Source organism: Gavialis gangeticus, unplaced genomic scaffold, assembly GCF_001723915.1.
Source record: "Gavialis gangeticus isolate Ggan-Ray unplaced genomic scaffold, GavGan_comp1, whole genome shotgun sequence".
NCBI lineage: Eukaryota > Metazoa > Chordata > Crocodylia > Gavialidae > Gavialis > Gavialis gangeticus.
Genome location: NW_017729024.1, coordinates 7,474,599 through 7,490,338, shown reverse-complemented (window position 1 = coordinate 7,490,338; position 15,740 = coordinate 7,474,599). Strand labels below are relative to the sequence as shown.

At 41.8% G+C, this 15,740-nt stretch overlaps 1 protein-coding gene across 4 annotated transcripts in view; it reads left to right on the top strand.

The window, feature by feature from the left end:
• The window catches only part of FBN2 (fibrillin 2), a 262,374-nt gene that overhangs the window by 26,537 nt on the left and 220,097 nt on the right, over positions 1-15,740 (top strand). For all 4 annotated transcript variants that reach the window (XM_019516863.1, XM_019516864.1, XM_019516865.1 and 1 more), the window contains exon 2: positions 6,992-7,117. In XM_019516863.1, the coding sequence (XP_019372408.1) occupies positions 6,992-7,117 (126 nt within the window). The remainder of the gene's footprint in view (positions 1-6,991; positions 7,118-15,740) is intronic.

Sequence of the window (15,740 nt, the reverse complement as noted above, 5' to 3'; positions counted from 1 at the left end):
TGTACCTAATATCTAACCTATAAATGTATTTGTAATAAGTATTTATATCCTCGCATATGATAGACACGGTGCTGTTGTAAATGTTCCATTCTGGCTATCTGCCCATAGATCAGATAATACATGGGCGTGTCTACACATGCATATTAATGTGCATGCATACACATATTAATTAATGCTTATGACTCCAGAGTTTACTGCTCCAGGACATGGGTTTTCATGCATGCCCAGGGTTGCAGCACATTGTGCTGGGGGAAGATGATATGAAAATTGTTTTGTCTTCAGGCAGATGATTTGTAGAGAAGAGCACATCTGATCAGAACAAGAAGATACATAAAATTGTAAATTAATGATGAAAAGACACAATTATTAATGTCCTGATAGGTCAGTTCTTAGACTTAATGGCCGCATCCAGATGAGTGTGGATGTGCAGTATGTGATGCTGCACATGCAGACATTCCCCGTGCTGCTACCATGCCAAAAAAGCAGGGTGACTCACGTGGCAGCAGCACGTGCCACCCAAAACCAGAGCCTGGCCAGCCGAAGCCACACTCCAGCTGCTGGCCAGGCTTCCTGCAGTGGCTGCAGCCCTGGGAGGCCCCCAAGACCTCAGGTAAGGCTGCTGGGGCCAGCTCAGTTACTGCCCCCAGCCTCTCCTACCCCTTCTGCTACTTGTCCCCGGGGGAAACAAATGTCAGCGCTCATCTGGATGCGCCCAATTTGTGCTAGTTAAATTGATAGTGATAAAGCAGACGATCTTCCCTAGTCCTCTATCCTACTCTGGCTGACGTCAGTTGCATAACTTCTAAGAAGAGAGTCTGATTACTAATAATACCTGTTTTAATATGAAAAAGAAAAATATAGCTTAATATAAACTTTTTGCTATTTCTGTTGGTTTTTTGCATTTGCAGTATATCACTCAGCTATGACATGCTAAAAAAGCTGCTTGTATTCAATATATTCTAGGTTTTATAGCCTTCTAGTTCTCATGCACCTGCTTAATTACAAACATACCGCTTCCCCGCCACCAAATATTTTTTTAAAATATTACAATTTAGGAGAATATTTCTGCTTGGCAAAAACTTTTTGTGAAAAACTGAATCAAGCTCCTCCTTCAGATTCTGGGTGTAAATTACCTGTTGCTGTTAATTTTCCCCAGGCTTTTTGGTTCTTAGTTTTTGCTGAAAAAAAGGTCACTCATCTGAGGAGGCTGATGTTTCGCTAAGTTTTCAACGGTGCATGTTTAAAGTTAGCAGTGCAAATCCAGCAGGCGGTTGCCATTTATTGAGAAAAATGGTCTGCAAAAGCAAAGACCTTTTTTCACATGCCAGACATTATCAAATTCATGAACACATGGAAACGTTCTGCCTAATCTCTAGCATATTGTACCTCTTGGTATACACAACTGTGCCTAAAAATAATTTATTTAATTTTGTGTTTATGGCACCACGAATACTTTTTAAATTCATTTGGCTCAGAAGGGTGAGCAAATGGGGAATGAGTGAAGTTAAAATTGATGATTGCTCAAATCTGACTGACAAGGTAAAACAGAAGTAAGCAACTCAGCTTTAAAAATATATTTAGTTAACTTTGCTTTCCATAGTCTTTCCAAATTCTAGAAGGTTAATCATGTGATGCTACAAACCCTTACTCACATGAGATTTGATTTGAGATGTAAAACATTGTCTCATTGACTTGAGCCTTTCCTGTAGAGAGCAGGTCTTTAAGGTATATTTTAAACCAGTATTGAACTGAATTTATTCAGTAATTTGACATTACAGCATAATGTTAAACATTTCCCCTTAAGGTTAAAATGTAAGCCCTCACGAATCTGATGTTACATTTTCCTAGAAGTATTGACACACATGAAATGGCCCTTGTGATTGAAGGTTTGTGAGTACGTCACTTAGCAAGCCTGGTATTCATATTTTCTTCATTGGCTGTGCTTACTTCCTTTTTCCAGCAGTATATGAGGTGGGATAAGCATCACAGAGGTCGGCTGTCCTCCTTCAGAAAGACTCTGTTTAAAAAACAACAACAAACATTTGAATTTAGTCTGCAAGTAATTAATGTGATTACTTTAACTCTAGATCTTTGTTCACTTCAAGGTTAGAGAAAGACTTTTCTTGCTTTTGAAACTTGTTAATTTCCTGAGGCTACTGCAAGTAATTTATAATTACTTAACGTCTTTGCCTTATGAGTTAGTGAAGCATACTCTTATGAGAGTAGAACAGAGACCTTCTTTGTGGAAGTAAAGGCCATCAGTGAACTCGGATATTGCCATTTTCAAATGAATCTGCTACTGGCAGCATGGATGAATTGTTTTTTTAACCAGTGCTCGCTGACACGGCTTAATTTAAATGAGCAATAATAACTGACATGCATGCAGTTATACTGCATATCTTGAATGTATTTGAAGGCCCAGGGGTCAAAAGCCTAATACTATACTGGTTATATGCTGAAGGGGGCTACTGGGTGGTCTTGGTATGATTACTTGATGGAATTCATCATCTATTTTGGATACTGCTAAGTAATGCCTGCCAGGTAGGACCTCCGTGTACTCATTAAAACACTTTAGAAGGGGAAATTTTGCCTTCCAAATAGACGGGATTGCGCCAAAACAAATAAGAGAACAAAAAATCGCAGGAAGGATGTTCTGGAATCTCTTCTATAAGGGCTTCAACACACCCACTGTTTAAATGATGCATTGGGACTCTTACTATGGCAAGTAAACTCAGGACAGTTTCAGGAGAAATGTGCAGACATCTCTGGCAAATGTATTTAGAATAAATCAATTAGCTGAGCAATATTGTTTCCTTCCTTGGGTTGATGAGAAACTGTTTCTCTTTAAACGGCAAAGCAAGGGCATAACTAGATCAAGTCTGCTGCATGTGCTATTTGCAACATAGATACTTGATGTCACAGAAACAAGGAAAGAAAAATTGGGTAAAGCCCTTATTAAAATACTGGCGACGCTTCATAGGAAATAGCAGGACTACTTCAGAAGGAAGAGGAGGTGAAAATAAGCGGCAAAGAACATGGCCATAAGTATGTGGAAAAAGAGGAGCTACTTTGCTACTGCATTCGCTTTTTGTGTCCCTAACAATCTGTTTCCTGTTGTTTGATTGAAAAAAACTAAATGGGAGATGGATTGACTAAAAATGAGGAAATCAGGGAACCTCTATGTATTCTAGACAAATTCAACCAACTGGAAAAAAATAACCTATGAAAAATATTTTCCAATAACCCTAAATGGTACTTTTACCAGTAATTAGTAAAGGATACAAGTTGGATATAAGTATAACTTTTAGGTGGACAGTGTACCCTTTTAATTTCACTGGGTACTTTAAATTCTATATTTTAATGGTAACTGAAGAGGAGAAGGAAAATAATCTAAAATTCAACTCAGCATACACAGAATTCCTTTATGACCCTTACCACCTCTATGGCTTGTCCTCGGGATTTTGAGGCAGTTGTGCAAAGTCATTCTTTTTGTCACTCCAAATGTGACAAAAGGGAGATGGAGCCCAAATGCTCTGTGCACAATGTTAAAAAAAATAATCAAGGGCAATCTTTTCTAAACTTTTCCTATAATCACAAAGGATGCCGTTCTCTCTTCTGGTAATTATTCCCCATGTAGGGTAGAAAAAATGGACCTTGGACTCAAGATTCCTTTTTGTTGTTGCATCAGTCCCAACATTAATTGAACTTGCATTCTCCAAATGAATACATGTGGATCCTCTTCTATGAAGTTGTTTCTGAAGGTTTTGGAGACAGAGTTTTCAAGCAATGGAATTGCTTCCACTCAGCTAATATCAACAAGTTCTTTTTTTTTTTAATGCTCCACAAAGACAGAGCAAAGCATTTGGTACCACTTCAGATTTGTTCAAATAAACATACAACTCTTAAAATTTCTGGTAGTTGTAAATTAACTGAACTTTTTAAAAGAGAGTTGCCCAAGTTAATGAAAGGCTCAGTAACTGAAAGTACATATCATGCATTAGTTTAAAGCCTGCTTTTCCCCTCCCCCCTTTATACAAAGAGTTCCTCTGTATGGTTGGCTCTGCCTTGGTTTTTTTAAGAGAGATCTCTAAGATCCTTTGTATTATTTTAACTACTCATTTGATGTAGCAGTTGCAAATTCTGTCACAGGGGCTGTCTTGTATAGTAAACTACAGAAATAGAGGATGTTTTCTTCTACAGGGAAAATATATGAGTGAGACTATTGTGGTTTAAAAGTAAAGCAATAATGAATGTATTTGAAAAGTTATTGACTTGTACTATACTGAGTGTATACTGTTGAGTATTTACTTTTTTCTTTATAAGAAGGAAAAGGTTATATAGAGTTCATAGATTTCATAGATGTTAGGGCTGGAAGGGACCTTGAAGATCATCAAGTCCAGCCTTCTCCCCAGGAGTAGGAAGTCAGCTAGGGTCAAAGGATCCCAGCAAGATAAGCATCCAGGCATTTCTTGGATGAATCCAGAGTAGGTGACTGCACCACTTCTGGAGGGAGTCTGTTCCAGGTCTTGGGGGCTCAGACAGTAACGAAAATTTTTCTCATATCCAGCCTAAAACGGTCTGGGAGGGGTTTATAACCATTGGTCCTTGTTCTCTCAGGTTCTGATGTACACCCCTTACATATTTATAAGCAGCCACCAGGTCCCTCCTAAGCCTGCACTTTTCCAGGCTGAAGAGTCCCATGGCTCTCAGCCTCTCTTCGTAAGGCCTATTCTCTTGCCCTCTGATCATGCACGTGGCTCTCCTCTGGACTCTCTCAAGCTTCTCAACATCCTTCTTGAATTGTGGAGCCCAAAACTGGATGCAGTACTCCAGCTGTGGCCTCATCAAGGCCGAGTACAGCGGAAGGATGGCATCCTGAGATTTACCTGAGAAGCATCCAGGGATACAAGCCAGAGTTTTGTTTACTTTACCAGCTGTGACATCGTATTTGTGGCTCATGTTCATCTTGTGGTCAATCATGACCCCCCAGTCTCTTTCAGCGGTGGTGCTAGCAAGCGTAGCACTGCCAAGCCTACAAGTATGCTGCACATTTTTTTTCCCTCTGGGGTGGAGTACCTTACATTTATCAGTATTGAACGTCATCAGGTTTGTATGCGCCCACTTACTAAGTTTATCCAAGTCAGCCTGGATCACTAGCCTGTCCTCAGGTGTGGATGCTATGCCCCAAAGTTTAGTGTCATCGGCGAACTTAGCCAGTGCGCTTCTGACACCAATGTCCACATCCTTGATAAAGATGTTAAAGAGAACCGGTCCAAGGACAGAGCCTTTAGGGACACCACTGGTCACGGAGATCCATAATGATTTGCTACCATTGACCACTACTCTCTGGGTCTGATCTCTGAACCAATTTCCCAGCCATTGGACTGTGGTGTAGCCAAAGCCACAGCTGGCCAATTTTTCCATGAGGAGGTCATGGGACACCAGATCAAAGGCTTTCTTAAAGTCCATATATATGACGTCAATCTCTTCTCCCTTGTCCAGGTGATATGTCACCTGGTCATAGAAGGAGATGAGATTGGTCAGGCAAGACCTACCTGTGACAAACCCATGCTGGCTGTCCCTCAGGATGTTGCCCTCAGCCAGCTTATCCAGAAGGGTCTCCTTGATAATTTTCTCCAGAATCTTACCTAGGATTGAGGTCTAGCTGATTGGCCTGTAATTCCTGGGATCTACTTGCCGCCCTTTCTTGAAGATGGGTACCACATTTACCTTCTTCCAGTCTTCAGGTACTTCACCTGAGCACCACGAGTTTTCAAATATTTTTGCCAATGGTTGGGCTATGACATCTGCCAGCTCCTTGAGTACTCTAGGGTGTAATCTGTCCAGACCAGCTGACTTAAAGGTGTCCAGCCTCTCAAGGTGATCCTTACTAGATCAACACTGATGCTGGGTATAAATATGCCCTCACCTTGAATTGGATTAATTTTTCAGTGAACAAGCTTTTAATAGCCTAAAGATATAGGCATGATGTTGGTTTTCCTGCTTCGCTGTTAAAATGTATATTTTTTTCCTGCCCCATATTGTAATAAGAGTAAAAACAGAGTTTACTTTTGAAAGAATTCATAATAAATTATACCAAAAATCTGCTCATGGCAAGCTGCAAGACAAGAGTGAAAATTGTATATTGTTTTTAAAAGCATGAATATAATAACTAGAGGGTCATATTAGAAAGGCTGAAATTCTTCCTGTTTACTGCCTCAGTACAGTTGTCCCCTAATGTTCTGATGTTATTAATAAGAAGTCATTGCCCATGAAATCCTTGGTGTTCACCATGCAAGCCTTACGTCAAGCACATTTTATCTACTTTAAGCCATATAGGTTTTCTTGTTGCTTTTGAATGTAGTATGAATGCTAATCTGAAACAACTATTTATTCAGACTGTCTCTGAAAATCTCCAAACAAAACTAATCTTGTTCTCAGTGCAGTAACCTACAAGTTAAAAGTTTTGGTCTTCTCTTATTGAAAACAAACTACATTAGGGTAATTCCATTGTGTACTTATAGAGGTGTGAGAGTGGAATCATGTCTAATGAAGTTGAATATCCTGGTGATAAGGGTCATATGTGATACAAATCTTCACATTAAGGTGAAATGTCCAGGTATGAAGATTTGCATTTTGAGGGCTTTATATCAGTTTTATACAAATACAGCACTGCTGATTTAAATCATTATCTATACCACTGTAAGTGAGAGGTCCTAAATACTGATGCCTTAAACTAACGTATCACAATTTATAATTCACTTGAAAGAGTAATACAGCATGTGTGACGGTCAGGGTCAAAGTGCTGTTGGCATTGCAAGAAAGACTTGTCGACAAATTCATTATGTGACACAGAACTATGGTAATATAAATAACACAAGTTATTTTTCAAGATAATCTCAGACATGGAGATAACTGTGTATTGGTAACTCTAGCAATGTATAAGATTTGATGGGATTTCAAGAAACATACTGTTTTTTTCTCTTTGTAGATGTTGATGAGTGTCAGGCTATACCAGGAGTCTGCCAGGGAGGAAACTGCATTAATACGGTTGGGTCTTATGAATGCAAATGTCCTGCTGGTCACAAACAGAATGAGGCAACTCAGAAATGTGATGGTAAGCATGTCAGAGAATGCTCTTAAATGTCTTCATTGACTAGTAAAGCATCATTTTGTGTTTGTGTTTGGAAAGTTATAATTGAAAGTCTGTGATAATGAAAAAAAATAGTTATGTTCATACCATACATTTTATTTGATAGTTTGCCTTCTGGCTTAACAGGTTGCATAGAACAGAGAATTACCTTGTTAAAAAAATTGCAGAAAAAAAAAGAACGTGCAGAGCAGAATGTAATAGCGGCTGGGCCTTCAGTGTTTTGTTTAAAAATAATCTTCTTGGGGATCACCAGCCTGCTGATCATAAGATGAAAAACAAATATAGCTGATTTGATGAAGGGGTTAAGAAATTACTATTGTGCACAGTTTGTTAAATAAAGATTTGCTAAATAAAGCTCCAGAGGAGACTGCATTGTTTTTGTGTAACAGGTTAGTTTACACTTGATCCAGATGAGGCTCAAACACTGTCAGTATTCTATAAATAGTCTTTGCTCACTTGATAAATGTGTAGATTAACTAAAGACAGAAACTGCATGTACTTTCAAAGTAATTTAATGAAAAACTGTTAAATGCATATTGCTTTGGTGTAGACGCATGCCATTTTCACAGTTCTAGTAATTTATGAACTATTTATCTGAAAAGTGTCAGTGTAGCTTGAGTTAGATGTTTGCATCAGTGAAATTCATTTACATTTGAAGTGATTGCTTTATTTTTCCTTCTGATGTGCATTATTATGTATTTTAAAGATTTATTTGTGTAAATTAGTAAATTACCATGTGTTTAAAAGAAACAAGAAATCAGGAACTTTTATTTATGCAGCCAACATTTTTTTCAGACACAAAGATAATATTCCTTTCAAGTAATATGCAGTTTTAATAGGAGACACAGCTGTTAGTTTAGTCCTTAGTTTTTATTCTGAAGGCAATTTAAGCAAGCTGCCAGGCTGATTGATACTGAGTTTGGTTCAGTTAGGAAGATATGATTAATCAGCTGTGTCCACTTTTTCTCCTGGTCTGTTTACAGTGACGTATAGGTGAAAAACTAATGCCACACTGTCAGTTTGGAAATGATGTTTCCAAAATGTTTTTTTTTTTTGTTTTTTTGGGGGGGGGTTGTTTTTTTACTTCATTATTATTTATTATTACAAGAGGCAAGAAATGTTTTGTAATATCTTTTATTGGGCCAACACTGTAGTTGGGAGAGATGTTGAACAGACTTTTGGGCATAAAGTGCACTTCATCAGCTGGCCTGATGAAGGGCAGTTTATTCCTGGAAACTTATCTGTCATCTTTCCTGACTATACAGTTGGTCCAAGAAAAGATATCACAAAATACTCCTGACCCCTTGTGCATTTCCTGGACCATCATGGTTAAAACAACACTCTGGTCTAATTGTTACAAGTAACAACTAAATCATTTTTTCCCTTTGCTTCTTTCTCCCCAGTTTTTGCTATGCACTGGACTATATTTTGAATATAATCACTTTCCTCAATTGTATTCATGGCTAGTTTCACTTCCCCTTTCGTGCTGTAGTATGTATTGTTCTGAGGGAAACTCACAATTTTTATAGGACCCACAATAGCATGTTTACTGCAATTATAAAGAACTGTTGCCTTGTTTGAACTTGGGCTAGTAATGTATTTTCTTCTCCAAGCCCTAACACATGGGTGAGAAGCAATAGGCACTCTGTTTGTCTGTGTATCTGAGGTTTGAAGATGATCTGAGAATACCAAAGAGCTTGGCAAATGTGTAAAGGAGCAACTCCATGGACCATACATTGATACAAGTGGCAAGGAATACTAGGAATTTTGCAGGGACTTCAGAAGATGCAACTTCACTCCCTGAATGCAGACAGCACTTCACTCCCATAGGGCCATAAATCAACATGGCCTTCCATCCCGTCTGAGATCCAGGGAGAAGCCATAAAGTACCAAGGGGGCAGAAGAGCCCTCCACAGTATGCAGGAAAGACCAGAAGCAACTGGAAGGAGAAACAGTAGACAAGTGCCATCTTACATTGTAGGCAAAAGAAGAGTGTGCCTAGAAAAAAGTCAGGACCATGCAGAAACTAGGAAGAGGAAAAAACAGTGGTAGGTGCAGGGTGCACAGTGCAATTGGGAAGAGCTTCCATGGCCTGAAAGACTAGTTGAAGTCAGGAAGAAATGAAGATCTCCTCCTGGCCATGCTTCTTTCTATAGGAAGTAGAAATAAAACTGGAGTTTCACATCCACACCTGGAGTACTGCCTCCAGTTTTGGGCCCCCCACTACAAAAAGGTTATAGACAAATTGGAGAGAGTCCAACAGAGGGCAACAAAAATGGTAGGGGCTGGGGGACATAGCGTATGGGGAGAGGCTGAGGGAACTGAGCTTATTTAGTCTGCAGAAGAGAAGACTGAGGGGAATTTAATAGCAACCTTTAACTACCTGAGAGGTGGTTCCAAAGATGATGAAGCTAGACTGTTCTCAGTGGTGACAGATAACAGAACAAAAAGCAATGGTCTCAAGTTGCAGCAAGGGAAGTTTATGTTGGATATTAGGAAAAACTTTCTCACTATGGGGGTGGTGAAGGACTGGAACAGGTCACCCGGAGAGGTTGTGGAATCTCCATCCTTGTTGATTTTTAAGACCCAGGTAGACAAAGCCTTGGCTGGGATGATCTAATTGTGGATGGTCCTGCTTTGAGCAGGGAGTTGGACTCCTGAGTTCCCCCCCAACCCTAATTTTCTATGCTTCTGTGATAGAGGAGATTCCCCAAGTTCCTTCACAGGCATTGGGGAAGGAAAGAAAACTGTGACCTGAATAGGTGATTTATTTCCATGCTTTACAGGAAATGGAGCTAGAGGTTTTTGCAGACACTTTGGAAAACGCCTAACCCTGGCAAGGTTCCTTCTGTAGAGTCAGCAAAGTTTCCTACTTATGGCCTGGCTTTTTTCTAAGGAGTCAGAAACACTATCACTGAGAGAGAGAGGGGAAACTATATTACCCCACTTCTCTTGGTGGGAAATAAGTATTCCAATATCAGAAGAGACAGGGTATGCCTTGATTGGCCTGTTGCCCAGGTAGCAGGCATCAGTGGAGATGAGCCAGGAAAAGCAACAGGAGCTGCAGACCTAGCCTTCTTCCATGCTAAACCTTATCTTTCCACAGAAGAAATGGAGCAAGGGTAATTTCCTGGGGGCATGCTGGAAATCTGGGGCACAAGTGGAGCACAGGGCCAGTCCTTTAGCTGTCAAAGGACTGCTGCTGGTACTGCTACCACTGTTGTCCCTGCTGAGCTCCATGCAGCCCAACTGGAGTGGGCACAAGTAGATCTGAAACTTTCCCCTGCCCAGGAACAGTGTTGAGGCTGCAGCCACCCCTCCAGAGCAGATTGTTGCTCATGCACCCCTCTTTGAGCAGGGAGTTGGACTCCTGAGGTCCCTCCCAACCCTAATCCTGGGTCTGCCCCAGACCCTGCCTATTTATTGATAGGGTGCATTATCAGAATTTGGATGACAGTGCTAGGGGTGGGGACCTTGATAGAAAGTTTAAGCAGCTAGGAAGACCCATGTGTTGGTGAATTCTTACACAAGCAGTACCACTGAATTGGGTTAGCCACGTGAACCAGGGTTCACCAGTGGAAGGGTTGTGCAAGCTATCCCTGTTCTTTTTCCATCAAAAGTTGTGCATGTCATTGGTACACCCTTGCTCATGCAAGTATTTGTATTCAGTACTCCTGTAAGAGCTCATCATTAACACGAGCTTTGGTTACATAGTCAGCATCTATTCCAACTGAACTCCTTTAGCTAATTCTTTTGGCTTTGATGTCCTTACTTATCTGTATATATTTGTTCACCAACCTGAATGAGAGGAGCAAAATTAATCTAAGAGCTTGTATAATCATTAACTTCATAGTATATTAGCACAAATGTTCATGTGCATGTATGCACATGCATGCACAAATGTGCACACAAAGACACACTGTAAAAAGCTGTAAAAAGCAGCTACTCTGAGGGAAAAGGCAGTGAGAATCTGTGAGCAATCTTGTCTGCTGGATGCTAGTTCTTGGGGAAGTGTTCAAAAAATGTCACTGGTTTAGAGGACTTGGAGCTGATAATCACCCAATGTTTCTTCCTGGCTAGAAAATAGGTAATCCCCAAACTGTGTCTAGGTGGTCCTGGAACTCTTTTCTGTTTTGACTAAAGATATAGTCTGAATGGGAATGAGAACCACCAGTTTAGGGAAACTTAATTGAACTTCTAAGGTAAGTACAGAGGTTCAAAATGCCCAAGGTGGAATCAGTTCAAGATTTGCAGGTTTTTGGCTAGCAGGGCTCTGATTGGCTCAGCCCCACACCTGTGAGAGGCGGTGGGGAGAATGCACACACGCAGCCTGGCACTGGCCCCCCTCCCAGCCAGGATCTGCCCAGCGTGGGGGAAAGACCCCACTTGGGGGTCTTCACTCCCCTGCAGCTGAGCTCACTGGGTTGGGATCAGCTCAGCTCTGCCCCCTGCCCAGCCCCTGCCTGTAAGCAGCTGGGAGCAGGGGGCAAATGCACAGAGCCAGCTGGGCACTGCCTCTACCAGCTGGAGTCTGCCCAGCATGGACGGGGGGAAGCCCCCACCAGCGGCTTGTCACTCCCTTGCAGCCCACCTCACCAGGCTGGCATGGGCTCTGCCCCCCATCCTCCCCTGGCCCCCTGCCTGTGAGAGGCAGGGGAGCAGGGAGAGGAAAGCACCATCCTGGCCTGGCACCAACCCCCTAGCCAGGGTCTGCCCAGTACGGGGCAGTAAAGACCCTTACCAGTATAAGCTCTGGGCGGCTGCAACAAGAAGGGCCCAGCAGCAGTGAGGGGGAGTGACCACTTTTCCCCTGTGCTGAAAAGCAGCTTCTGCCTGGCTGCTGCAGCTGCTTAGTGTGGGCGGGCAGTACAGAGCAGGCACGGGGCAGGCCAGGGTTGAGGCTGTATGTGCAGGTTCCAGCTGGTCCGCTCTAGCCAGGGTGAGTCTGGAGTGGGCATGGGGCAGACCAGGATTGGGGTGGGGCTGTGTGCTGTAGCTGGGAGGAACTGCAGGGCGCACAGGCTCTGTGCTGTTGTAGGGGTGAGGGGGTGCTCACCAGCCATAGCAGCTCCCCAGCAACTGCCTATGTGGCCTATGGGCTCACATAATTGCCTGACCCTGCTTTACACAACTATCTGGCTCAAATTAGTAGTTAGTTTAAAAAACAACAGAAGACTATTCCAAGATGATTTATAAACCTGGTACATGGACAGGTTTATATAGTTACAGGTCTTAATGCTACCTACAATAAATTGCATCCCTAATCAATAGTGGGTTGAAAAATGAAGAATGCAAATTTAGCTATTAGTGATTTGAATTAAGCTTCTTACAGCAATCTTTTTTCTTCAGTTTGCTTTAATTACATGGCATAGTTTTTACTGTTGTTTATTTCTATACATTTTTATTATATGGAAAACATTACTAGAAATCCAATTATTTATGTTTGTGAAAAATCCTACCAATAAAATATATGCTTCACCGAAGTTCAAGCCCAGCTTAAATATACCTCAGAAAAATCCCTCTCAAAATTCAAAATATTTGTTTTCTAATTCTGTTGCTGAAAATAAACTAACTTTAGGAAAAATAATAAATGGAAGTGTTGAATATTTCCAAAAGTGCAACTTTGTTATCTTTAGAAAGAGAATTTGGGAACATTGGAACAGATCATAATCTTCAGCTCATTAACCAAAATGCAGAGTAAAGACAGCTGTAATTACTATACATATTTATGTTTTGTACAGATATTGTGTAAGCAGTACATATGTTAGAAATGTATGTTTTGTTTAAAGTAACTTGGCTTCATTATTTTGAAATGCTGAGTGGAAGGTTTTTATTTAATCTGCTGGTCCCATGAGTAATGTTGGTTAATTCAGGGAGCATTAATTCCTTTTGGAAAGTTTAACATTTTGTTTAGCATTTATTTTAATGGTGTTTCTGAATTCCATTATGAGGAACTGCTTTTGCCTTTCATACTGAATTTTTGTTTATCATTACTTATTAGAAATGGATTTGTTTTATTTTCTTCCCAAAAGGGTTCATTTATTGTTATTGTAAGAGACAATGCATTATAAACCAAGAATTAGATGCCGATGCATTCTTTGCACATTTGCTATGCAGACTTAAGTAAGTGTGATTTTTTTGGATGGGCTTAGAGTGCATGATAAGATGGAAGGGAACAGTGGCCTGACTTTTTTCTTCAGTCAGGCAAAAACTCCCATGAGGACTGTCAGTGTGAACTTTTCCCAAGAAAAAGCTGCAGAGACAGAAGTAAGGAATGTACTTTTAAATTAAAAAAGATACCACCTAGGACAAAGATAACATTTGCTACCATTATGATACAGTATCTGTTTCAGATTGAAGCAAATCCTGTTCCTGACAACATTTATAGCATAGACTCTATGCCATAGAGCCTATAACAACGTGCCATATCCAGTGTCTGTAGCTGTTGGCAATTCTGACAACCGTAAGGGAAAGAGCAAAATTGTAGCAAATTTATACATTTTCCATGTATAGAATCTAATTATTGGGGGATCATCGTAAATTCAGGGTCATCTTAATTTGAATAACTATGGTAATGTAGTTATGTTGATGGAAATATTTTGCAGTTTCCAAATTGATGACTGGAGCAAAATTTGAAGCATCTACTTTTGGCACCCAACTCCCTAAAATACACTGTGCATAACAAAACATTACATACCTTAATTTATTGGATATAAATATAATGAACCATGTTTCTATTAAGACATTTGCTTGGAATTGTCTACTACATGTATACAAACAGTTCAGACAAGGAGACTTGTTCCTGTGGTGCCATAAAAGTTATTCCATTACCAGTTCCTGTCAGGCCCCACAAAGGACTGATGCAGGCACTGATATACTCTTATAATATTGCAGCTGTTTTTTTTAACTTACTGATTTCTTTTCAACTGAGTAAAAGGAGCACAAGGTGCTAAGGATATTGTCTAATCAAATCTCTTATAACTGCCAGGCCGGTCTTTGGAATGATTTTAATTGTCAGAGTCATAGCATCAAAGATAGCTTGTGTTGAGATGAGAATGGATTCCTTTAAGTATTTCAGATTCATATAATACTATTCAAGATATTCATATGTATCAGGTAATACTAAGCCAAGTCTTAGGGTTCTTATTGGGCATGTCTACGTGAGGTGCTAATGTGCAGTGGTTACCTCGCATTTATTTAGTATTTTTATACTTAAGTACTAAATAAATGTGCAGTAACCATAATTACTGCACAGTAGTGCCAGTGAAAATCTTTTTAGTGATGCTACTGCACAGTAGCCTAATAATACTATGCAGTAGCATATTAGCATTATTGATGCTGTAACGTGCTACTACACAGTATTATTTGGCTAAGGCACAGTTAGTAGCTCATGTAGACACACCGATGTAGGGCCTGATTGCCTAGGGAGAAAATCTCCATGTGTGGAGTTACACGTTCAGTAGCATCAGCCACAAAGAGGGAAGAGGGAATCATTCAAGTTTGTGCTTTGTAGAAAAAACTGTGCGTCTCAGTTTACCAGTCCTGTCCACTTGTGAGCTCCAGCCACTTGGTAGGGACACAGTATCAGGGAATATTTAATTTCTTCCAGTCCTGGGGACCTGCAAGCTATGCGGAAAATAAACTATGTTCTGTCCCTGTGTAGTATCTCTAGGGCAGAGTTTGACAACCCCCAGCTGCTGCCAGCCATGGAGCCCAGGCTGCTCCCCGCAGCTGGCTGGGAGGCTACAGTCCATGCTGCAAGCAGCCCAGGCTCCATTGGTGGCAGCAGCTGCCCAGAGCCTGGGCCAGCTGCAGCCAGGAGGCTGCAAACAGCTGCCCCAGGCCTTGGAGTCCCGGCATCAGCTCCACACTCCTGGCAGGTGCACACATGCCTCAGAGCAAATGGAGGAGGAGGGGCTTGAGGCAGCACAACCCCAGCCCCTCTGCTGTCCGATTTGAGGTGGGCATGCAGTCACTGCCAGCATGGAGCTGATGTCGGGGCTTTGGAGCCTGGTGCAGCTTTTTCCAATGTTTCTGCTGTCTGCTGTAGCTGCTCAGAGCCTGGGCTGGCTACAGACAGCTGCACCAGTCTCCAGAGCCCTGGTATCAGCTCCATGCTGGCAGCCACTGAACATAAGCCTCAGAGTGGATGTTGTGGGAGGGTCAGGGGTTGTGCTGCCTCAGGTTCCTCCCCTGCCATCCACTCTGAGATGCGTGTGCACCCACTGGTATAGAGCTGATGCTAGGGCTCTGGAGCAGGAGTAGTGCCAGCCTCTTCCTGGTGCAGGGGGTGGGCCAGGTCGGGAGGTTCCATTCCTCTCAGTACCACCACCACCATCTGCCTGTCCCATTCCCACCCGCTCCACACCCAGCTGTGGCCCAGCCCCCACACTGGGAAGAGGCTGACACCACCCCTGCCACGACCACAGTGTCTTTGGAGGCTCAGTTGTGAGGGGTCAAGCGGGCGGACAGCAGCAGCACTGGGAGGGGTGGTTGTGGGGGGGCTAAGGCAAATTTTGGCCCTCCCAAGCTGCCCCTAGCACCTCCTCTGCTGCTGAGTGATGGGCAGGCTCTGGGCCGAGGCCTC